Source organism: Pongo abelii, chromosome 20, assembly GCF_028885655.2.
Source record: "Pongo abelii isolate AG06213 chromosome 20, NHGRI_mPonAbe1-v2.0_pri, whole genome shotgun sequence".
Lineage (NCBI taxonomy): Eukaryota > Metazoa > Chordata > Mammalia > Primates > Hominidae > Pongo > Pongo abelii.
The window spans coordinates 821,775-843,656 of NC_072005.2; the positions used below are offsets into that span (position 1 = coordinate 821,775).

General features: G+C 61.0%; 1 protein-coding gene across 9 annotated transcripts; it reads left to right on the forward strand.

Annotated features, from left to right (window-relative positions):
• Positions 1-301: 301 nt before the first annotated feature.
• Positions 302-21,055, forward strand: ARHGAP45 (Rho GTPase activating protein 45). Of its 9 annotated transcripts, none has more exons than XM_054538484.2 (23): positions 302-510; positions 2,754-3,084; positions 7,462-7,605; positions 7,821-7,905; positions 7,988-8,060; positions 8,261-8,327; positions 8,417-8,554; positions 8,656-8,720; positions 8,927-9,037; positions 9,112-9,192; positions 12,157-12,345; positions 14,031-14,168; positions 14,256-14,446; positions 14,582-14,706; positions 14,791-14,874; positions 15,009-15,113; positions 15,220-15,392; positions 15,846-16,034; positions 16,120-16,257; positions 17,177-17,403; positions 17,480-17,690; positions 18,785-18,893; positions 20,094-21,055. In XM_054538484.2, the coding sequence occupies exons 1-23, from the start codon at positions 373-375 to the stop codon at positions 20,438-20,440; spliced, it is 3,459 nt and encodes a 1,152-aa protein (XP_054394459.1). In that variant the 5' UTR covers positions 302-372; the 3' UTR covers positions 20,441-21,055.
• The last annotated feature ends 827 nt before the right edge of the window (positions 21,056-21,882 follow it).

Consider the following 21,882-nt stretch of genomic DNA (forward strand, 5'->3'; position numbering starts at 1 on the left):
CGGCCCCTTGCAAGCTGAGTGTGCACATATGGGCCAAGTGGCGATTCCTAGGACACAGGTGTCAGCGTGTCTACAGCTGACCGGATCCCAGCTGTAAATGCCTCTGTGGGCAGCCCAGGAGTTGGGGATGTGAGTGCAGGCCTCATAAGGGCCTGGTCACCGTCCTCACGTTCCTACGTGCCCACGTGAGGCTGGCGCCTAAGGGCGGTACCTGTAAGTGCCTGGCCATAAAGTGGGGATGAGGTCAGGGCTCAGGAATGTCCTGGGAAGCTTAGAGGAGCCCAGTGTCCTGGAGCACAGGCCTCCCGGCCGGGCCAGAAGCCCATCTGACATCCAGCTGACCCTCACCCTCTGATCCCGGCCCTCAGCGCCATGAGTCGGGGGCAAAGAGTTGTCAAGGGTCTGCTGGGCTGGGTTTGCACTTGGGCCCGGGCCTGGAGAGCCAGACTTGGAGCAAGGGGCTGTGGCCTTCATGTCCTGTGCCCGGGAGATCTGCCCCTCCCACCCGAGGTAGGTGGGAATGGGGTTTGGGAAAGGAAAGAGGTTGGGGTTTTGGGATTGGGGGTGGGGTTCTGGAAGGGGACAGCAGGGAGACTTGGGGAGGGGAGAGAGTTCACACTGGGGGGTGGGGGTTGGGGGAAGGTAGGAGGCTGGGATCTGTATGCCTGCAGATGCCCCAGCTCTTGGCCAATGCCGCCTCAGGCTGTTATCAGCAACGGGTGCCTGCGTCCTGCTGCCCAGCACGTCCGGTGGTCCAGAGTCACTGCAATGCAGCATGGGAGGCGGGGCTGGGGACCTTAGCTAAGGGCAGGTCTGGGGCAACATGATACGGCCCACAGGGCTCCTGAGAGGTAACCAGGTGTCCTCAGCATATTCTGCCCATGGTGGGGTCCACACCACACTTTGGGGACCCCTGTGCAGGCAGCCCAGGACCAGGTGGACGTGGGGACCCAGACGGACAAGGCCCGGTAACCTGGACTGTTCTGACTTCCTGGACGTCTTTGCCCCCAGGGTTTCGGTTCTGGGCCTCAGTTTCCCCGCTTGTCCTCGACCTGGCCCACCTCACGGGGCTGCAGGGCGGGTGATGGGGGTGACCCTACTCTGCCCGGCCCTGCTGGGGCCCGGCCACACCCTAGGGTCTGCAGGAGAGGAGGTGGAGCGGGGGCTTGCCTTCAGGGAAAAGGGGGCTGTAGGGGCGCAGCTTCGGCCTGTGCGTGTGTCTGGGGTCTGAGGGCGAGGCTCCAGGAGCTTGGTGGCGTCTGAGCGCGTGTGGAGGTCCGGGTCTCTGCGTGTCATCGTGCACATGTGTCTGTGCACGCCCACTCGCGTCCGGGAGTGAGGGTCAGCGCCCTGCAGTCGGCCGCCCTGTGCCCGCCAGCGTCAGGCAGGGGCTCCCAGTCCCACCCCGCGAGCGGCGCGGCTCCGAGTTCCCGAAAGCGGAAGCGGGGGGCGCGGCCCGGGGCTGGGGGCGGGGCCTGCGACCTCACCTTCGCGCCCACTCCGCAGAGCCGCAGGCTGAGGCCGGGAAGGGTCGGGGGCGAGGCCGCGTCGCCGCCTCCCCGAAGCCTTTTCCTGTTGGGGGGAGGGCCCGCCGGTGACGGCCGGGCCTGTCACGTGGGCCTGACAGCTGGGGAGGGGGTGGCCGGCGACAATGTGGTCCCGAAGCGACCAGCGCCGGGAGCTGCAGCGCTGAGACCCCCAGCCCGCCTGACCCAGCCCGCCCCCTCGGGCTCCCGGCCGGGGCCCCATCATGTTCTCCAGGAAGAAACGAGAGCTCATGAAAACCCCTTCCATCTCGAAAAAGAACCGCGCGGGAAGCCCCAGCCCGCAGCCCTCGGGGGTGAGTGGAGCCCGGGTGAGACCTGGAGCTGACACCGGGCCGCAGGGGGACAGGGACCCGCCCTGTGCTCGGGGCCCATGCTGGGGCGGCGGCTGTTGGCTCGTGCCAGCTACAGCCCCTACCGGGCGGCACGGCAGGGGGCCACAGCAGAGAGGCCGGACCCCGGCATTCAGCTCACGGTAGGGACCCTGGGAGTGGTGGCCGCCTCCCTCCACTCCATCCAGGGCTGGCTGCGGGGCCCAGGGAGCAGGAAGGGAGGGTGCCGGGTTGGGACAATGCTGTGTTTGGGCCGCTGCAGGTTGGGGGCTTAGGCAATCCGGGGGCTCTGGGAGCCGTTGAGATGGGAGGGCTGTGGCCTGGCCATTGGGTTGAAGGTTGACTGGGTAGCAGATCCTCTAATGGGATCCACCAGGTTCAGAGGCTGGGGAGTGTCCCCAGGCCTGGGGTGTCTACAAAGCTGGAGGGTCTACAAAGCTTGGGGGTCCGGGATGTCTACAAGGCCTGGGGCTGCCCATAGGCTCTGGGGGTCCATGGACCTTTAGGGTACAGACATAGTCAGAAGTGTCTTCACTTAAAGTAGCTGCGTTGTAGGAGCCTGAGGGGGACTTGAAGGGCTGAGGACCCTCCCCACCCCCACCAGGAAGTGGGGACCCCCTCCCGCGCCTCCCCGCAGGCCCCGCCCCGGCTGTGGTTTGGGCAAGGACCGTTGTTTGTGAAAGCTCTAGGGAAGAGGATGTTGGGTAACAGGTGGGGGGGTACACTACCAAATCTCGGCCCTGTGACCTCTGGCCTTTGACCCCTGTGGGGTCAGGGTGATGTTGGCCCTCCACAGCCTCACTTCATTTCTGGGGAAACTGAGGCAGTGTCCAGGCCGGAAAATCCCTTTAACGAGCTCCCCTCGGACCTGCCCAAGGAGCTGCCCAGGAAGGACGGGGCTGACGCGGTGTTCCCTGGAACAAGCCTGGAGCTGCCCGCTGGGTCCTCCGGTGTCAAGGCCACAGGGACCCTCAAGCGGCCCACTAGCCTGAGCCGCCACGCCAGCGCGGCTGGCTTCCCCCTGTCGGGTGCTGCCTCCTGGACACTGGGCCGGAGCCACCGGAGCCCACTGACAGCCGCCAGCCCGGGCGAGCTGCCCACCGAGGGCACCGGCCCGGACGTCGTCGAAGACATCTCCCATCTGCTGGCGGACGTGGCCCGCTTCGCTGAGGGCCTTGAGAAACTCAAGGAGTGTGTGTTGCGTGACGGTGAGAACCACGGGGACACCGAGGCCTGGGTGGAAGACAGAGCCAGACCCATGGGAGGATGGAGGGAGGGACTTGGGGAGGCTCAGAAGGGAATGGCAGGGAGGGCTGTGTGGAAGAGGCCATGACAGCTAAGGCTCTGAGGAATGTGTAGGAGTTTGGTGGGGGAGTCCCTGAGCGTACACTGGCTCAAGAGGGTGCCCACTTTATTTATTTATTTTTAAAGGATCTGATGGCAATTAGGAGGGAAAGGCAGAGGAAATGTCCCATGCACAGGCTCAGAAACATGGAAACAGAGAATGCATTTGGGGGCCACGGTGTGGGGTGCCACTGGTGTAGGATGAAGGCATGACAACGCCAGGCAGAAGGGCAATGGGGAGCCATAGAAGGTGTTAGAGCACAGGACAGATGGGGGCAGATCTGTGTCTTGGAATGAAGCAAACTGGGGGTTGGCTGAGGTCTGGGTGGAGAGAGATTCAGGAGGCATGGCGAGGGGTAGGATGGGGGCATCAGGCGGCTGGAGGTGCTGGGACCTAGCGGCCTGCAGGCCGGCAGTTCCGTTTTCTCCTCCACGCGGCCGCTGACAGCCCTGCTTCCTGCCGAGTTATTTTCATCTGCTTCCTGTTTGTCCCTGGCAGCCCAGGCGGGCACCTCATGTGCTGCCTTCAGCCCCCGGCTCCTCCCAGAAACCACAGTTCCAGGGTCATGCCAGTCGCTCTGATCTGCTCCCGGCAGCCGCCCATTTTACAGATGGTGAAACTAAGTCTCTAGTGAGGCCCTGACCCCTGGCTCACCCAGCCAGGGCAGGGCAGAGCCAGGACTGGACCTCAAGTGGTGGAGTGGCCTCTGCACCTTCAGGGCGCTAGTTGGGGAAGGCCCGGTCCCCACTGGGAGGAGTGGGGGCCCCCGGGTTATCTGGTCCCAGGGGCGGGGGCTAGGCTGGTTTCCTGGGGAAACCCTAATCTCGGTTCCTTTCCGATCCTGGCGCTTCCTTGGAGGCCTGGCCTGGGCGGGGCTCAGCTCCCAGGCTCCTGCAGGAGGTCTGAACTGGGCCAGCCAGGGCGGGGCACCTTTTTTTTTTTTTTTTTTTTTTTTTTGATACAGGGTCTTGCTCTGTTGCCCAGGCTGGAGTCCAGTGGTGTGATCGAGGCTCACTGTAACCTTGAACTCCTGGGCTCAAGCCATCCTCCCACCTCTGCCTCCCGAGTACCTGCAACTACAGGCATGAGCCACTGCACCTGACTTATTTTATTTTATCTATTTTATTTGAGATGGTGAGATGGAGTCTCGCTCTGTCGCCCAGGCTGGAGTGCAGTGGCGCGATCTCGGCTCACTGCAACCTCCCTCTCTCTGGTTCAAGTGATTCTTCTGCCTCAGGCTCCCTAGTAGCTAGGACTACAGGTGCGTGCCACCACACCTGGCTAATTTTTGTATTTTTAGTAGAGATGGGGTTTCACCATATTGGCCAGGTTGGTCTCAAACTCCTGACCTCGTGATCCGCATGCCTCAGCCTCCCAAAGTGCTGGGATTACAGCAGGCATTGAGCTACCATGCCTGGGCTTTTCTTTTCTTTCTCTTTTTTTTTGAGACAGAGTCTCACTCTGTCACCCAGGCTGGAGTGCAGGGGCGAGATCTCAGCTCACTGCAACCTCCACCTCCTGGGTTCAAGTGATTTTTCTGCCTCAGCCTCCCGAGTAGCTGGGATTGCAGGGGCGCGCCACCGTGCCCGGCTAATTTTTTTTTTTTTTTTTTTTTTTTTTTAGTAGAGACGGGGTTTCACCATTTTGGCCAGGCTGGTCTTGAGCTCCTGATCTCAAGTGATCCACCCACCTCGACCTCCCAAAGTGCCAGGACTACAGGCGTGAGCCATCGCGCCCGGCCAGTTTTTGTATTTTTTGTAGAGACCGGGGTCTCCCCATATTGCGTAGGCTGGTCTAGAACTCCCGCGCTAAAAACCATTCTTCCGGCTCCGCCTCCCAAAGTGCTGGGATAATAGGCCTGATCCACCGCGCCCGGCTGGGGGCGCCTTCTGTGCGTCTGGGGGCCGCCCCAGGCCAGAGAAGACCCTGGCGGCTAGGATGTGGGCTCTAGTCCCGATGCTTCTCAGCTGCTGAGACCCTGGAGAGCCCCTTCCCTCTCTAGGTGTCAGGTGACTTATCTATAAAATGGGGCCACCTGCATGCAGCGATGGTTGTGGGGTCCACCCCACAGCTTGGGGACCCGCGTGCAGGCAGCTAGGAGGGGACCCACATGGACGGTGCCACCCCGACTCCTCCCGGGCTTCCTCTTTCCCGGGCTTCAGGTCTGGGCCTCAGTTTCCCTGCCCGTCCTCGACCCTCCCCACCTCGAAGCTCTGCGGGTAAGGAAGGACCCAGGCTGGGGAGAATGGGACCCCAGGGCGGGGTTTCCCTCGCGGGGGCGGGGTCTCCTGACCGGCCGGAGCCGGTTTGGCCACCGGAGACCCCCATCGGTCAGCTGCCAGGCCCCACGCGCTCGCGGTCTCCGCGCCCCGACGGCTGCGCCATGTGTATCTGCGGGACGGCGCACCCGGTGCTGGACGAGGGCCCCGTGCGCTGCCGGGCGGGCCCCCGAGGTGAGGGGACAGGTGCCGGGCGCTGGGATCCCCCGCGTCCGGGAGCACGTGGCGCTCGGGCCGTTTGCCGCCCGCGGTGGGGGAGCAGCGGCTGCCGCGCGCCTGGCCTGGCCGTGCGCACCTGGGCATCCCTGCGCTGCGCAGGGGTCGCGCCGGCCGCCGGCTTCCCGGGTGCGGGGTGTGCGGGGACAGCGGGGGTCCAGGCGCCGGCCGCGCGCGCGGAGTGCCGGGTGCCCGGCAGGAAGGTCCCGAGAAGGGGCGTGGCCGGGGCCTCCCAGCGGCTTCCCGGAGCTCCTGGAGCCCCAATCCCATTCCCGGAGTCCGCCTCGCATCCAGCAGCGAAGACATGCTCCGTCCGGGGTCTCAGGCCCGGCGGCGGCCAGGGGGGAATCTCTGGCGGGTGACTCGGGCCGTCTCTTCCCGGAGGTGACATTCACCTGGGGTCTTCGGTGCCGAAAGGGACGGGGCACTTACTTTTTCAGATTTCATTTCGTATTTGGGGCGTCCTCTGAGCGGTACAGTCAGGCGTCAAAGCTGCCCCTCCCGCTGGCCTCTGCCCTCCCGGGCACCTTTCCCCTCCTACGAATTCCGTGGGTTTGTTTCCACTACGTGGTGTGTGCCTGGCTCTCGATGTTTCGCCTGTACTCTCTGCTTTTTTCTTCTTTCTTTCCTTCTTTTCTTTTCTTTCTTTCCTTTCTTTCTTTTCTTTCCTTTCTTTCTTTCTGAGATGGAGGAGTCTCACTCTGTCACCCAGGCTGGAGTGCAGTGGCGCGATATCGGCTCACTGCAACCTCCGCCTCCCAGCTTCAAGCGATTCTCCTGCCTCAGCCTCCCGAGTAACCGGGATTACAGGGGAGTGCCACCACACTGCTACTTTTTGTATTTTTAGTAGAGGCAGGGTTTTGCCATGTTGGCCAGGATGGTCTCAAACTCCTGACCTCAAGTGATCTGCCTGCCTCGGCCTCCCCAAGTGCTGGGATTACAGGCATGAGCCACCGTGCTTGGCCCTCTCTGCTTTTTTCTTCTTCCAATTGAGAACGTTCGATGAGGGCATTTACCTTTTTGTTCTTTATTTTATTTCTTACAGAGACAGGGTCTCACTGTATTGCCCAGGCTAGTCTTGAATTCCTGGGCTCAACCCGTCCTCCTGCCTCAGCCTCCCAAAGTGCTGAGGTCACAGGTGTAAGCCACCGCCCCTGGCTGAGGAGGGCAGTGAAAGCCAGGTTCCAACAGTCAGATCTGACCACCACCCTCCTCTGTTCTAACACCTTCTATGGCTCCCTGTTGCCCTGGAGATAAAGCCAGGCAGGATCCCTCAGAGCTAGTGTAGATGGAAAAGCTGTGTGATTGTTGAGAAATGGCTTCCCCTCTCTATGCCTAAGTTTCCTCACTCAGGTAGGAAGCGCAGAGAGAGACCTGGACAGGGCTTTGAGCAGTCCTGAGGGGTTAGGGCAGGGAAGGAGCCTGGTGGGCTGCATGGAGGAAGCGGCTGCAGGACTGTAGCTTGAAGGAGAAGAGGCAGTTTGCTTTCTGGAGGGACAGGAAAAGAGTGTACTGAGCAGCAGAGAGTGCCTAGGCCAAGGTCCAGCCTTTGCTGATCTGGCCGGTAGCCCAGGGAGGGACAGTGCCCTCCCCGCGGTCTTGAAATGAGCCCCAGGCATCTGCCGTCTTCCACCTCTGCCTCAGTTTCCCCATATGGGAACAGGAGCTCTGAAGAGGGAGGAGGTGGACAGACTTTCCCTGGGACCGGGCCCTACCCCACTGCTCACTCCGACTCTGCCCAGCAGACCTCCTTGAGGCCCGCCGCCCGCTGGCCCACGAGTGTCTGGGCGAGGCCCTGCGTGTCATGCGTCAGATCATCTCCAAGTATCCGCTGCTGAACACCGTGGAGACGCTCACGGCAGCCGGCACCCTCATTGCCAAGGTCAAAGGTCAGCCTGCTGGAACAGGGCTGCGAGGGCTCTCTGCCTAGAAGGGCATCCTGGAGGAGGGGATATTTGAAGTGGGTTTTGAAGGATGCATAAGAGTTTGACAGGCACAACAGCTCCCTGCTGTTCCCCCTGGGTTAAGGGCTCCAGTCAGTTCTTGCAGGGATGGTCACCTCCCAGAGTGGGCCCACCTCCTTGTCCTTATCTCTGCTTCCCAGCCTTCCATTATGAGAGCAACAATGATCTGGAGAAACAGGAGTTTGAGAAGGCCCTGGAGACGATTGCTGTGGCCTTCAGTAGCACGTGAGCACGGGAGCCTGTGGGGCAAGCAAGGGAGCGTGGGGGGCCCGGGTGTCTCTCGATGGTGACCCCGCTGGCCCTGCAGAGTGTCCGAGTTCCTCATGGGTGAAGTGGACAGCAGCACCCTCCTAGCAGTGCCTCCCGGGGACTCAAGCCAGGTGAGTGGGGTGGCCCAGGGCCACCTGTGTCCAGCTTCTGGAGGCCAGCCGGGTTCAGGTCTGCAGGGCCCGGCCAGTCACCCTGCTTCCCCTGTGCACCTTGGTTTCCCTCTCTGGGGGGGCAGCAACCATCCCCTGAAGGGTGGGCACTGCACAGGGCCCCGCATGGGGCTGGTCTCACCTGCGTCTCCATCCAACAGTCCATGGAAAGCCTGTATGGATCGGGCAGTGAGGGCACCCCTCCCAGCCTGGATGACTGTGACGCCGGTAAGCCCCCACCCAGCGGCAGGCAGGCATTTGAGGGGTGGGCCATTGCGGGGGTCGGGCCAGGCTGAGCAGGCCCCCGTTCCCTGCAGGCTGCCTGCCTGCCGAGGAGGTGGACGTGCTGCTGCAGCGCTGTGAGGGGGGCGTGGATGCCGCACTGCTGTATGCCAAGAACATGGCCAAGTACATGAAGGACCTCATCAGCTACCTGGAGAAGCGGACGACGCTGGGTGAGAGCTGGGGTCCCAGCAGGGTGGGTCTGGAGGGAGTGGGTTCTGGGTGAGCTGGGAAGGCCTTGTGCCAGCATCTCACACCCCTCTCCGGCCCGCAGAGATGGAGTTTGCCAAGGGCCTGCAGAAGATGGCTCACAACTGCAGACAGAGCGTCACGCAGGAGGTGGGGGCCCCGCGGGCATGGGGCGGGGGTCCCTGGGCCCGAGTGTGAGTCTCAGCCCCATTTCAAAGGCCCAGGGACCAAGAGCAGGGGCTTCCCCTCTACATTAACGGGGGTGGCTGCAGGGACCAGGGAGCTGGTGGCTGGGGGTGCTGGGGCTGCCCTGCCTCCATCCCTCCCCACCCAGCGACCCGGTACCCCACCCACAGCCCCACATGCCGCTCCTGTCTATCTACTCGCTGGCCCTGGAGCAGGACCTGGAGTTCGGCCACGGCATGGTGCAGGCGGTGGGCACTTTGCAGACCCAGACCTTCATGCAGGTGCGTGGTGCCTGGGAGGGCGGGCTGGGCGGGGGTGTCACCAGGGTACCCACTCACGGCCCATCTCGCCCTAGCCCCTGACCCTGCGGCGGCTTGAACACGAGAAGCGCAGGAAGGAGATCAAGGAGGCCTGGCACCGCGCCCAGAGGAAGCTGGTGAGGCGGGCGGGAGAGGGTGGGCGGCGGAGGGCAGCGGGCCTCGGCGCAGGCGCAGTCCCAGCCCCAGCCCCAGAGCCAGGGCCCTGCGGCGAGCTCCGCACACGGGGCGGCCGCCTGCGCATGCGCGGCCTCGCAGGTTGCGCCCCAAACTGGGTCGGAGACGCTCCAGCCCCATCGCCCCCAGCTCTGCCTGGAAGGACCCAGGAGCCCGGCGCTCACTGTTGTCCCTGCAGAAATGGGGAGAAGCCGTGCCTCCCTCGGTTGTAAGCAGCAGGTCTCCGGGTTGAGGGAGACTGATGGTCTCTCAGGACTGGGAAAGCGCCATGTTCCTGCATGTATTCTTTTTTTTTTTTTTTTTTTTTTTTTGATACGGAGTCTCGCTCTGTCGCCCAGGCTGCAGGCTGGAGTGCCATGGCACCATCTCGGCTTTCACTGCAACCTCCATCTCCCTGGTTCAAACAATTCTCCTGTCTCAGCCTTCCGAGTAGCTGGGATTACAGAAGCACGCCACCACACCTGGCTAATTTTTGTATTTTTAGTAGAGACGGGGTTTCACCATAGTGGTCAGGCTGGTCTCGAACTCCTGACCTCAGGTGATCCACCCGCGTCGGCCTCCCAAAGTGCCAGGATTACAGACGTGAGCCACCGCACCCACCCGGCCTCCTGCCTGTATTCTCTTCCCACTTCGCTTTTGGGTTATTTCAAAGACGCCGGCGCCTTTTTGTCTGTTTCTTTGAGATAGAGTCTCGCTCTGTCACCCAGGCTGGACTGCAGTGACGCAATCATACCTCACTGCAGACTTGACTTCTTGGGCTGCAATGATCCTCCCACCTCAGCCTCCTGAGTTCCTGGGTCTACAGGCACCAGCCATCACACCCAGTTCATTTTTTTGTATTTTTTGTATACTCACTATGTTGCCCAGTTTTTGTTTGCTTTTTAGCTGTGTTAACATGGTCTGCAGTGAAACGCACCCTCCTAGCTCCTTCCAGCACATACCGGCAAACACATATCTGCCCTCTTTTGTACATGCGAGGACAGCTCACCTCATGCCCTGTTCTGCTCCTGATTTTTATCCTCACCTCCATATAGAGAGGCTTACCCCATATCAGTCAGCATGAAGCAGCCTGAACCCCTTTTTTCGGCTGTGCAGGGCTCAGCTGAGGAGATTGAGTAGGTTATTTCATGGACATCTTGGGAGTGGCTGAGCTGGTGCTGTTACGAACACCATTGCTATGACAAGCTTGTGTCCCTGTCTCAAGGATGCCTAAGGGTTTATCTGGGATCAGTGCCTAAAATAGAACTGCTGGGTCAAGGGGCGTGCGTGTATGAGCTACCCTCCCAGGCCACAGCCCTGCTTTTCCTCTTCTGTGAACCCTCAGTTCTTAACCTTTGCTTAGTTCTTATCCTTTGCTTACTTTGCACTGGACAGTGGCTTATTATTGATTTGTCAGAGCTTTTTACATATTAGAGAATTTAGGCCTTAATCATGTGAGTTTTAGACTCCCCCCATTCCCCTCCCACAATTTACTGTTTGACTTTTGATTTTTACCTGTGGCCTATTTTGCCAGGTAGAAACCTGTGATTGTTAGCAGTAGTCTTTTTTTTTTTCTTTTTGAGACACAGTCTCACTCTGTCGCCCAGGCTGCAGTGCAGTGGATCGAGCTCAGCTCACTGCAACCTCCATCTCCTGGGCTCAAGCGATTCTTCTGCCTCAGCCTCCCAAGTAGCTGGGATTACAGGTGCCAGCCACCACACCTGGCTAATTTTTGTATTTTTAGTAGAGATGGGGTTTCACCACCTTGGCCAGGCTGGTCTCGAACTCCTGACCTCAGGTAATCTGCCCACCTCGTCCTTCCAAAGTGCTGGAATTATAGGCATAAGCCACCATGCTCGGCTAATTTTTATATTTTTGGTAGAGATGGGGTTTCATCATGTTGGTCAAGCTGGTCTCAAGTAGCTAGGACCACAGGTGTGTGCCACCACATCTGGCTAAATTTTTTTTTTTTTTTGTAGAGATGGGGTCTCACTATGTTGACCAGGCTGGTCTCGGACTCCTGGCCTCAAGTGATCCTCCTGCTTTGGCCTCCCAAAGCACTGGGATTACAGGTGTGACCCATGGCGCCTGGAGGTCTCCTAGTAATTGGATGAGTCCGTTTGTTTGTGTGTGAATCTGATGGTGCAGGTTGTGAGGTGTGGCCCTCGAGCCCACAGGTTTTTGACTAAGTGCTCTTCCTGCCAACCTGTGGGCGCCTGGCTTCCTGCCTGGGCGGCTTCTCTGTTCTTGTCTGTGAGGAGGGAAGTGAAAGCAACAGAGCCTGGAGACGCTGGCCTGCTCCCGTGGGGGTTGGTGTGGGTGTCTGCAGAGGCTGCCGTTTGAGCCTCTGTTCAGAGCTTAGCTGCGCCTCAGCTTCCCGGGCTACAGTGTGGGCACACAGGACACCCATTTCTCTAAGGGTCCTGTTACGGGTGCCTCCTCCCGTTCTTTTTTTTTTTTTTTTTGAGCTGGAATCTCTGTTGCCCAGGCTGGAGTGCAGTGGTGCAATCTCGGTTCACTGCAACCTTCACCTTCTGGGTTCAAGCTATTCGCTATTCTTGTGCCTCAGCCTCCCGAGTAGCTGGGATTACAGGCATGCACCACAATGCCAGGCTAATTTTTTTTAATTTTGGGTAGATACGGGGTTTCACTATGTTGGCCAGGCTGGTCTCAAACTCCTGACCTCAAGTGATCTGCCTGCCTCGGCCTCCCAAAGTGCTGGGATTACAGACGTGAGCCACCCACGGTGCCCGGCCACTCCTCCTGTTCTTCCATTGCCGATTGTTGTGTAGGGCCCTCTGCATGCCTAGCTGGGCCATGGGGTGTTGGTGAGAGAGATGGGGGTGGGGAGGAAAGGAGGAGCTGGGGAGACTGAGTCCCATCCGAGGATGGGGTTGGAACTGGCCTCCTGGCTCTCACACCCACAGCAAGAGGCGGAGTCCAACCTGCGCAAGGCCAAGCAGGGTTACACACAGCGCTGCGAGGACCACGACAAGGCTCGCTTCCTCGTGGCTAAGGCGGAGGAGGAGCAGGCTGGCACCGCGCCGGGAGCGGGCAGCACGGCCACCAAGACCCTGGACAAGCGGCGGCGGCTGGAGGAGGAGGCCAAGAACAAGGTGAGGGCGGGTGGAGGCAGGGCTGGAGGTCCCTGGAAGAGGAGACCCAATGCTTGGTGTGACATTTACTACCTCCAGGCCTTTGTTTTTGTTTTTTTGTTCGTTTTTGAGACGGAGTCTGGCTCTGTCACCCAGGCTGGCGTGCAGTGGTGTGATCCCGGCTCACTGCAAGCTCCGCCTCCCAGGTTCACGCCATTCTCCTGCCTCAGCCTCCTGAATAGCTGGGACTACAGACACCCGCCACCACACCCGGCTAATTTTTTGTATTTTTAGTAGAGACGGGGTTTCACCGTGTTAGCCAGGATGGTCTCGATCTCCTGACCTCGTGATCCGCCCACCTCAGCCTCCCAAAGTGCTGGGATTACAGGCGTGAGCCACCACGCCCGGCCAGTTTGTTTTTTTGAGACAGAGTCTCATTCTGTTGCCCAGGCTGGAGTGCAGTGGTGAGATCTCACTGCAACCTCCGCCTCCCAGGTTCACACAGTTCTCTGCCTCATCCACCCGAGTAGCTGAGATTACAGGCGCCTGCCACCAGGCCCAGCTCATTTTTTTGTATTTTTAGTAGACACAGAGTTTCACCATCTTGGCCAGGTTGGTCTCAAACTCCTGACCTCATGATCCACCCGCTTCGGCCTCCCAAAGTGCTGGGATTACAGGCGTAAGCCACCGCACCCGACCCCGATTTTTAAATTATTATTTTTGAGACAGTGTCTTGTTTTGTCACCCAGGCTGGAGTGCAGTGGCGTGATCATGGCTCACTGCAGCCTCCACCTCCTGAGCACAAGCAATCTTCTCGCCTCAGCCTCTAGAGTAGCTGGGACCACAGGCGTGTGCCGCCACATCCAGCTAATTTTTAAAAAATTCTTGGCCAGGCGTGGTGGCTCAGGCCTGTAATCCCAGCACTTTGGGAGGCCGAGGCGGGCGGATCACGAGGTCAGGGATCGAGACCATCCTGGCTAACACGGTGAAACCCCGTCTCTACTAAAAATACAAAAAATTAGCTGGGTGTAGTGGTGGGCGCCTGTAGTCCCAGCTACTCGGGAGGCTGAGGCAGGAAAATGGCATGAACCCAGGAGGTGGAGCTTGCAGTGAGCCGAGATCACGCCACTGCACTCCAGCCTGGGCGACAGAGAGAGACTCCATCTCAAAAAAAAAAAAAAAAAAAAAAAAATTATTTATAAAGATGGGGGTCTCAGACTGGGCATAGTGGCTCACATCTGTAATCCCAGCCCTTTGGGAGGCTGAGAAGGGCAGATCATATGAGGTCAGGAGTTTGAGACCAGCCTGGCCAACATGGTGAAACCCCATCTCTACTAAAATTACAAAAAATTAGCCGGGTATGATGGGTTGGGGGCGCCTGTAATCTGTTACTCGGGAGGCTGAGGCAGGAGAATTGCTTGAACCCGGTAGGTGGAAGTTGCAGTGAGCCGAGATCGTACCACTGCACTCCAGGCTGGGCTACAGAGCGAGACTCCATTTAAAAAAAAAAAAAAAAAATGGGGGGGGGGGGGTGGTCTCACCATGTTGCTCAGGCTGGTCTCGAACTCCTGGCCTCAAGCAAGTCTCCCACTGTGGCCTCCCGAGGCGCTGGGATGACAGGCATCAGCCCGGCCTCCCTGAGGTTTCTGTCTGAGTCCTGCACCCCAGGCTGAGGCCTCTCTCTGTGTGCCCCGCCCCCACCGCAGGCGGAGGAAGCTATGGCCACCTACCGCACCTGCGTGGCCGACGCGAAGACGCAGAAGCAGGAGCTGGAGGATACCAAGGTGACGGCGCTGCGGCAGATCCAGGAGGTCATCCGGCAGAGCGACCAGACCATCAAGTCGGTGCGTAGGGTGCTCCAGCTGCCCGGGCGGGGATGGTGGACAAGGCGGCCTTCTCCTGACCCCTCCGCTCTCCTGTGCCGCCCGCAGGCCACGATCTCCTACTACCAGATGATGCATATGCAGACGGCGCCGCTGCCCGTGCACTTCCAGATGCTGTGTGAGAGCAGCAAGCTGTATGACCCAGGCCAGCAGTACGCCTCCCACGTGCGCCAGCTGCAGCGGGACCAGGAGCCCGATGTGCACTACGACTTTGAGCCCCACGTCTCCGCCAATGCCTGGTACCGCCACCCAGCTGCCCTGTCCCAGGCGCACAAGGCCCGCCTGGGAGCCGGGCTTCCCTCTGTCGAGGGCATGAAGATGAATCCGTCTTGCCCCCCATCACCACCCCTCCTTTTCCCGGTTTCTTTCACTAGGTCCCCCGTCATGCGTGCCCGGAAGAGCAGCTTCAACGTGAGTGATGTGGCGGGGCCCGAGGCTGCCGGGAGCCCCCCAGAAGAAGGCGGGTGCATTGAGGGCACACCTGTCAAGGGCCACAGGGGTGAGTGTCCGGCGGGGCCCAGGGGCGGACGCTGGCTCCCTGCGACCCACCCTGGTCCTTCACCAGAGACGCCTCTTTCTCCAGCCGGGCGAGGACACCAGGTTCACAAGTCATGGCCGCTCTCGATCTCAGACTCGGCCAGTGGGCTGGACCCCGGCCCTGGCGCAGGTGAGGGAGGCTCTCTGGCGGACTGGGGTGTGGAGCTGCCGCCTCTCCTGGGCCTCAGGGTTTCACCACGCACCGGGGTGATGGAGGGGGCCCCCCCGGCTCGGGGAGTCTGAACGGCCCTGATTCCCGCCCAGGGGACTTTAAGAAGTTCGAGCGGACGTCATCCAGTGGTACCATGTCGTCCACGGAGGAGCTGGTGGACCCAGAGGGTGGAGCCGGGGCTTCAGCCTTTGAGCAGGGTGAGGGTCCCCTGACGGGGGCTGGAGAGAGAGGGGGGTTTGGACACAGTCCATGGGCCTGGCCCTGACCTGCCTTGGTGACACCGGCTGCCTGTGCTGCCCGCAGCTGACCTCAACGGCATGACCCCTGAGCTGCCGGTGGCCGTGCCCAGTGGACCGTTCCGCCACGAGGGGCTGTCCAAGGCGGCCCGTACTCACCGGCTCCGGAAGCTCCGCACGCCCGCCAAGTGCCGCGAGTGCAACAGCTACGTCTACTTCCAGGGTGCTGAGTGTGAAGAGGTGAGTGGGACGCCCCGACGGACAGCTGGGAGCCTTCGGGAGCCTTTGGGGTGCCCGGCACCGCCGGCCTGTGTGCCCTCGGGAAGGTCCGGCCCAGAGCAGGGAGCAGTCGTGCGCCTTTGGAAGGAAGCAAATGAAGGGGGTGGGGTGGGCTCTTTTAGTTTTGGGGGGCAGGCAGGGTTGGCTCTCTGAGGCAGCGAGGCGGGGGGTAGACCTGGAGGGCAAAGGCCCTGCACCTGTGGCCAGAAAACCAAGGGGCGGGAAGGAGAGGAGGCCAGAGTGGCAGGCGGGATGACCCCTGGGGTGGAAGCCACAAGCCACTGTCCAGCTTGTGTTTGCAGAAGCTGCCGTGTGGGGGCTGTGAGCGGCCCCGGGGAGGTGGGGTGGAGCCGCTGGGGGCTGCGCTGAGCTGGGCGCCCCGGGGCTGGGCTCACTCACTCTGGCCGCCCCCAGTGCTGCCTGGCCTGCCACAAGAAATGTCTGGAGACGCTGGCCATACAGTGCGGGCACAAGAAGCTGCAGGGCCGCCTGCAGCTGTTCGGCCAGGACTTCAGCCACGCGGCCCGCAGCGCCCCCGACGGCGTGCCCTTCATCGTCAAGAAGTGCGTCTGCGAGATCGAGCGGCGGGCGCTGCGCACCAAGGTGAGGCGGGGGAGGAGGCGGCTCCCAGCGAGGAGGCGGGCGTGGGCCGAGGCTGATGGGCCTCCCCACCCCCGGGCTCCCGCAGGGCATCTACCGGGTGAATGGGGTAAAGACACGCGTGGAGAAGCTGTGCCAGGCCTTCGAGAACGGCAAGGAGCTGGTCGAGCTGTCGCAGGCCTCGCCCCACGACATCAGCAACGTCCTCAAGCTCTACCTGCGTCAGGTGAGACCCACCAGAGGTGGCCAGGCAGAACCTGGAAGGGGCGTAGCCAGGCAGGAGGAGGTGGGGTGGGGGTCCGGGAGCTGGAGCAGGACTGAGCTGGAGCAGGACTGGCGCAAGCGGGGCCTGGGGAGGACAGAGTGGGCGGGACAGTGCCTGGCAGGGCAGGGCTGAGGCTGGGGGCGTGGTCACGGTAGGAGCGGGGCGGGGCCAGTTCTGTGCGGAGGCACGGACAGGGACAGGAGGGGCGGGGTGGGGCTTGGTCAGCACGTGGCAGGGGTGTGGCCACGGCAGAAGCACACCTGACGCTGTGCTGGGGCGGGGGCGGGGCCGGGGCTCGGTGGGGCGTGGCCAGAGCGGGATGGACGTGTTCAGTGCTTGGCAGGGACCCGTATGAGGCTAGGGGCGGGGCTGAGGCTAGACAAGTGCAGGGCTGGGGGTGGGGCCTGGGCTTGGTGGGGCGAGGCTGGGGCAGGGTGAGCGTGACCAGGGCTTGGCAGGGGCGGGGCTAGGGCCAGGGGCGTGGTCATCCCCGGGGAAGGGCGGGACTGGGGCTAGGGGCGTGGTCATGTCTGGGGAAGGGCGGAGCAGGGCTGGGATGGGAGTGGGACCAGCACTTCGCAGGTGGTGGGGAAGGGGTCAGACTATGCTGAGTAGAGCCGGAGCTCGTTAGGGTACCTGCAGGGCGGGGTGTGCGTGGCCAGAGCGAGAAAGGGAGTGGGGCTGGGGGCGTGGCCCGGGTAGGAGGGGCAGGGCTCATGCTGGGCTGGGAAAGGGGACTGACGCTGTTCTGGGTGGAACCCGAGCTCGGTGGGGCGTGGCCAGTGCTTGGTGGGGGTGGGGCTGAGGCTGGGGGCGCGGCAGGCACACGTGCGGGCTGGGCCAGTCCCACCAACACCTGCTGACCCTTAACTCTGCACAGCTTCCCGAGCCGCTCATCTCCTTTCGCCTCTACCATGAGCTCGTAGGGCTGGCCAAGGACAGCCTGAAGGCAGAGGCTGAGGCCAAGGCGGCGTCCCGGGGCCGGCAGGACAGCTCGGAGAGCGAGGCAGTGGCGGTGGCCATGGCAGGTCGGCTGCGGGAGCTCCTGCGGGACCTGCCGCCTGAGAACCGGGCCTCGCTGCAGTACCTGCTGCGGCACCTGCGCAGGTGAGTCCCGGCATATGGGGTGGAGAGCGCGGGGTTCCGGGAGCCGCTCAGCACCTGGCCCCTGCCCACCCCGCAGGATCGTGGAGGTGGAGCAGGACAACAAGATGACCCCCGGGAACCTGGGCATCGTGTTCGGGCCCACGCTGCTTCGGCCACGGCCCACTGAGGCCACCGTGTCCCTCTCCTCCCTGGTGGATTACCCCCACCAGGCCCGCGTCATCGAGACTCTCATCGTCCACTACGGTCTGGTCTTCGAGGAGGAGCCGGAGGAGATCCCCGGGGGCCAGGTGAGGGTGTGGGCCTGACCAGGGCTGTCCACTCGGGGCTTGGGGAGCAGGGGGCGCTGCTGGGGACAGTCGTTGTGGGATGAAGCCCAAGGAACCACAGGGAGATAATTTGGTTTGGACAGGGCTGTTCGGGAGGCCTCTGTCTTTTTGTGTCTTTTATGCAAAGAACTCAGCGAGGTCTGCACTGAATCTGGCAGAGGTGCAAAGGCTCCTGCGGCCGCCCCTCCACTCTCCCTTGGGGCTGGCCTTGGGCCTCACCCTTCAGCCCCAGCTTCCTTCCCCGTTTCCCATCCCGGTGCTGCCTGCAGCCACAAGCTCCACGCTGGCCCGGTGTCCACAGCCCGCCCGAGCTGCCACTGCACTCCGTTGCGAGGTCAATTCCCCGCTTCAGATTTTCTTTTCTGAGAGTTGTAGTTTTGCTCCTGTTGCCCAGGCTGGAGTGCAATGGGGCGAGCTCAGCCCACCACAACCTCCGCTTCCCAGGTTCTAAGCGATTCTCCAGCCTCAGTCTCCCGTGTAGCTGGGACTACAGGCGCCGGCCACCATACCCGGCTAATTTTTGTATTTTTAACAGAGATGGGGTTTCACTTTGTTGGCCAGGCTGGTCTCGAACTGCTGACCTCAAGTGATCCGCACCCCTCTTGGCCTCCTGAAGTGCTGGGATTACAGGTGTGAGCCACTGCACCTGGCGTCTCGTATTTTTTCAATCCATCTTCCCTGGGTGTTTAGGGGCTGCAGTTTCCCTGGTTTGCTCTTGGCTGAGGACAGACCGCCTGGGGTGCTGCCTCAGGACAGTGGGGCCCGCAGCTCCAACGGTGTCTGCGCTGGGCACAGCCTTTCCATCCTGTGCTCCTCTTGAAGGAGCTCTCGGGAGAAACCCCAGATGGGTTGGGGACATGAGCAGCCGTGGGTGGCGAGAGGAGTGGACTTTCAGAAATGCCCGTCCTGTGTACCTCGTGGGAATGGCCAGTGTGGTTACAGCCTGGGCAGTGCGGGTGTCAGTAGCTGTTATGGGCTGTGTGGGTGAGTTTGTTAATTTATAACATGGAAAATGGAGCCCCGACCCTTCCCTGACTTCCATTCTGCCCTTGCAGGACGAGTCATCCAACCAGCGAGCCGAGGTAGTCGTCCAGGTGCCGTACCTGGAGGCGGGCGAGGGGGTGGTCTACCCCCTGCAGGAGGCGGCAGAGGACGGGTGCAGAGGTGAGTGTGTGGCTGCCCGAATGGCCCCAAGGGAGGCTGGCATGTGCCACCCATGGGTGCAGGTGCCATGACCCAGTTGTGCACATGTGGCAGGGTCCACGGCGCAGCACATTCTGTGGATTTTGTCTGCCACGGAGACCACACCTATGAGCTACTCAAGTCATTTTCCTTTAACCGGCTGCAAAAACAGGCAAGGCAGTGCCTTTTGAGGTGCTTACCCCACACCCAGAAACCAGTAACGTGAACGTGGAGCTGATACCGTGTAAGGCTCCAGGTGCACCAGGCACCGGGCCAGGCTAAGTACCTTTCCTGCAGGAGCACCTTTTTCTAGAGAAGGGCGCGGGGCTGGGGGTTTGACCCAGGTGGGGCCGGCGCCACCTGTCAGAGGCAGCTGGCCCTGAGTGCTGCATCTAGTTACGGGACACCTGTGTTAGTCTGTTTTCACACTGCTGATAAATACCTGAGGCTGGGCACGGTGGCTCACGCCTGTAATCCCAGCACTTTGGGATCACCTGAGGTCAGTTCAAGACCAGCCTCACCAACATAGTGAAATCCCGTCTCTACTAAAAATACAAAAATTAGCCAGGTGTGGTGGTGGGCACCTGTAATCCCAGCTACTCAGGAGGCTGAGGCAGGAGAATCGCTTGAACCAGGAAGGCAGAGGTTGCAGTGAGCCAAGATCGTGCCACTGCACTCCAGCCCGGGCAACAGAGTGAGACTCTGTCTCAAAAAGAAATACCTGAGACTGGGCAATTTACAAAAGAGGTTTAATGGAGTTACAGTTCCACGTAGCTGGGGAGGCCTCACCACCATGGCAGAAAGCAAGGAGGAGCAGGTCACGTCTCGCATGGATGGTGGCAGGCAAAGGGAGAGCTTGTGTCGGGAAACTCCAGTTTTTAGACCATCAGATCTTGTGAAACCCACTTACTATCATGAGAATAGCCCAGGAAAGACCCACCTCCACGATTCAACTATCTCCCACTAGGTCCCTCCCACAACACGTGGGAATTATGGGAGCTACAAGATGAGGTTTGGGTGGGGACACAGAGCCAGACCCTATCAACACCTCTCTCCTTCCGTTTCTCCCCTTCTCTCTCTCCCCCTCCTCTCCCCGTCCCTCCCCTTGCCTCTCTCATCTCTCTTCCATCTCTCTCTCCCCATCTGTCCTGTCTCTCCCCCATCTCTGTCTCCCTTTCTCAGAATCCCGAGTTGTGTCCAACGATTCAGACTCGGACCTAGAGGAGGCCTCCGAGCTGTTGTCCTCATCAGAGGCCAGTGCCCTGTGCCGTCTCAGCTTCCTGGAGCAGCAGCAGAGCGAGGCCAGCCTAGAGGAGGCTTCTGGCAGCCACAGCGGCAGTGAGGAGCAGCTGGAGACCACGGCCCGGGAGGATGGGGACGGGGACGAGGACAGCCCGGCCCAGCAGCTTTCAGGATTCAATACCAACCAGTCCAACAACGTGCTGCAGACCCCACTGCCCCCTATGAGGCTCCGTGGCGGGCGGATCACGCTGGGCTCCTGCAGGGAGAGGCAGCCGGAATTTGTGTGAGCTGGGGTGGGGCTGGGACCACAGGTGGCTTCTCTCTTGCCTGCTCCTGTCCCTCCAGCACGTCCCCTGCGCCACGGCATAGCTTAGGTGCGCCATCCTGGGGTCGCTGCCAAGAGCGCCTGGACTTCGATGTCCCACCAGCATGCGCCTCCTCCCAGAGGCTTCCAGGAGCACGAGGGCCTTGGGGCACAGGAGTTTGCTCTGTGCTCTCCCCTGCACCCCGGCTCAGCTGAGCTGGAGAACACTGCTGTCTTGTGAAGTCACGGTGGCCTTGTCGGTGCCCACAGGGCTGTGTGGATGGAGGAAGCTGTCCCTGCCCAGCGCATCCCCCTGGTCATCACAGGGATGGCAGGCCCTGCCCCGCCCTCTCCTCACAGGTCTGTTGCAGGGACTCCAGAAACCGTTCTGGGAGCCGTGGATGGGGGTGGAGGCTGGGGTTTGGTGCAGTTTCCAGGGTGCAGTACAGCAGGGCCTGAACACTGGCCCTGGACTCCCTTTTCCAGAACACCAGGTGTGGCCACCTGGGGCTCAGGTGCGCAGTGGGGCCTCTCCGAAGCCACCGTGTAGTTCTTTCACAGGCACGTTTATTTTGCTGAAATAAAGTTTTTAATCGGGTCGGTTTTCTGTGGCAGCTGCAAGCTTGGAAGGTGCCAGGGAGGGGACAGAGAGAGCCCCGTAGCGTGGCCCTGGGCCTCCTCCCAGGGGAGGGATGTGTGAGGAAGGGAACCCCCCGCCATGGGGCCCCGTGAGGTGGAAGCCCAGGTGGTCTTCACCACAGGCTGTGCAGACGATCAGGCATTGACTGACCATGTCATGTCCACCTGCAGCCCAGGGCAGTCCAGGAAAACGTTCTAGATGACGGATGTGTTCTCAGGCTCTAAGGTTCTGCACACCAGCCCCACATGGCCACCAAGCACTGGAAATGTGGCCCATGCGCCTGCGGAACTGCATTTTTTTGAGACAGGGTGTGACCCTGTGGCCCAGGCTGGAGTACAGTAGCACAATCGTAGCTCACTGCAGCCTCGGCCTCCTGGGCTCAAATGATCCTCCCACCTCAGCCTCCCAAAGTGTTGGGATTACAGGTGTGAGCCACGGTGCCCAGGTAATCTTTAAGTTTTTTGTAGAGGTGGGGGGGTGGGGGGTTTCTCTGTGTTGCGCAGGCTGGTCTTTTAACTCCTGAGCTCAAGCGATCCTCCCCACTTAAGCCTCACTGCAACCTCCCCCTCCTGGGTTCAAGCGATTCTCCTGCCTCAGCTCCCAAGTAGCTGGGATTACAGGCATGTGCCACCACGCCCGGGTAATTTTTGTATTTTTAGTAGAGACAGGGTTTTGCCATGCTGGCCAGGCTGGTCTCAAACACCTGACCTCAGGTGATCTGCCCACCTCGGCCTCCCAAAGTGGTTTGAGCCACCACGCCCGGCCACCTCCAGAATTTTCTCATC

Excerpts from the sequence above, each read along its gene's own strand:
- ARHGAP45 (XM_024236387.3), top strand. The coding sequence starts at position 1,751 with ATGTTCTCCAGGAAGAAACGAGAGCTCATGAAAACCCCTTCCATCTCG. Across the intron at positions 8,328-8,416 it reads CCTGGATGACTGTGACGCCG|GCTGCCTGCCTGCCGAGGAG; the intron begins GTAAGCCCCCAC and ends CGTTCCCTGCAG. Across the intron at positions 14,169-14,255 it reads GCGACCAGACCATCAAGTCG|GCCACGATCTCCTACTACCA; the intron begins GTGCGTAGGGTG and ends TGCCGCCCGCAG.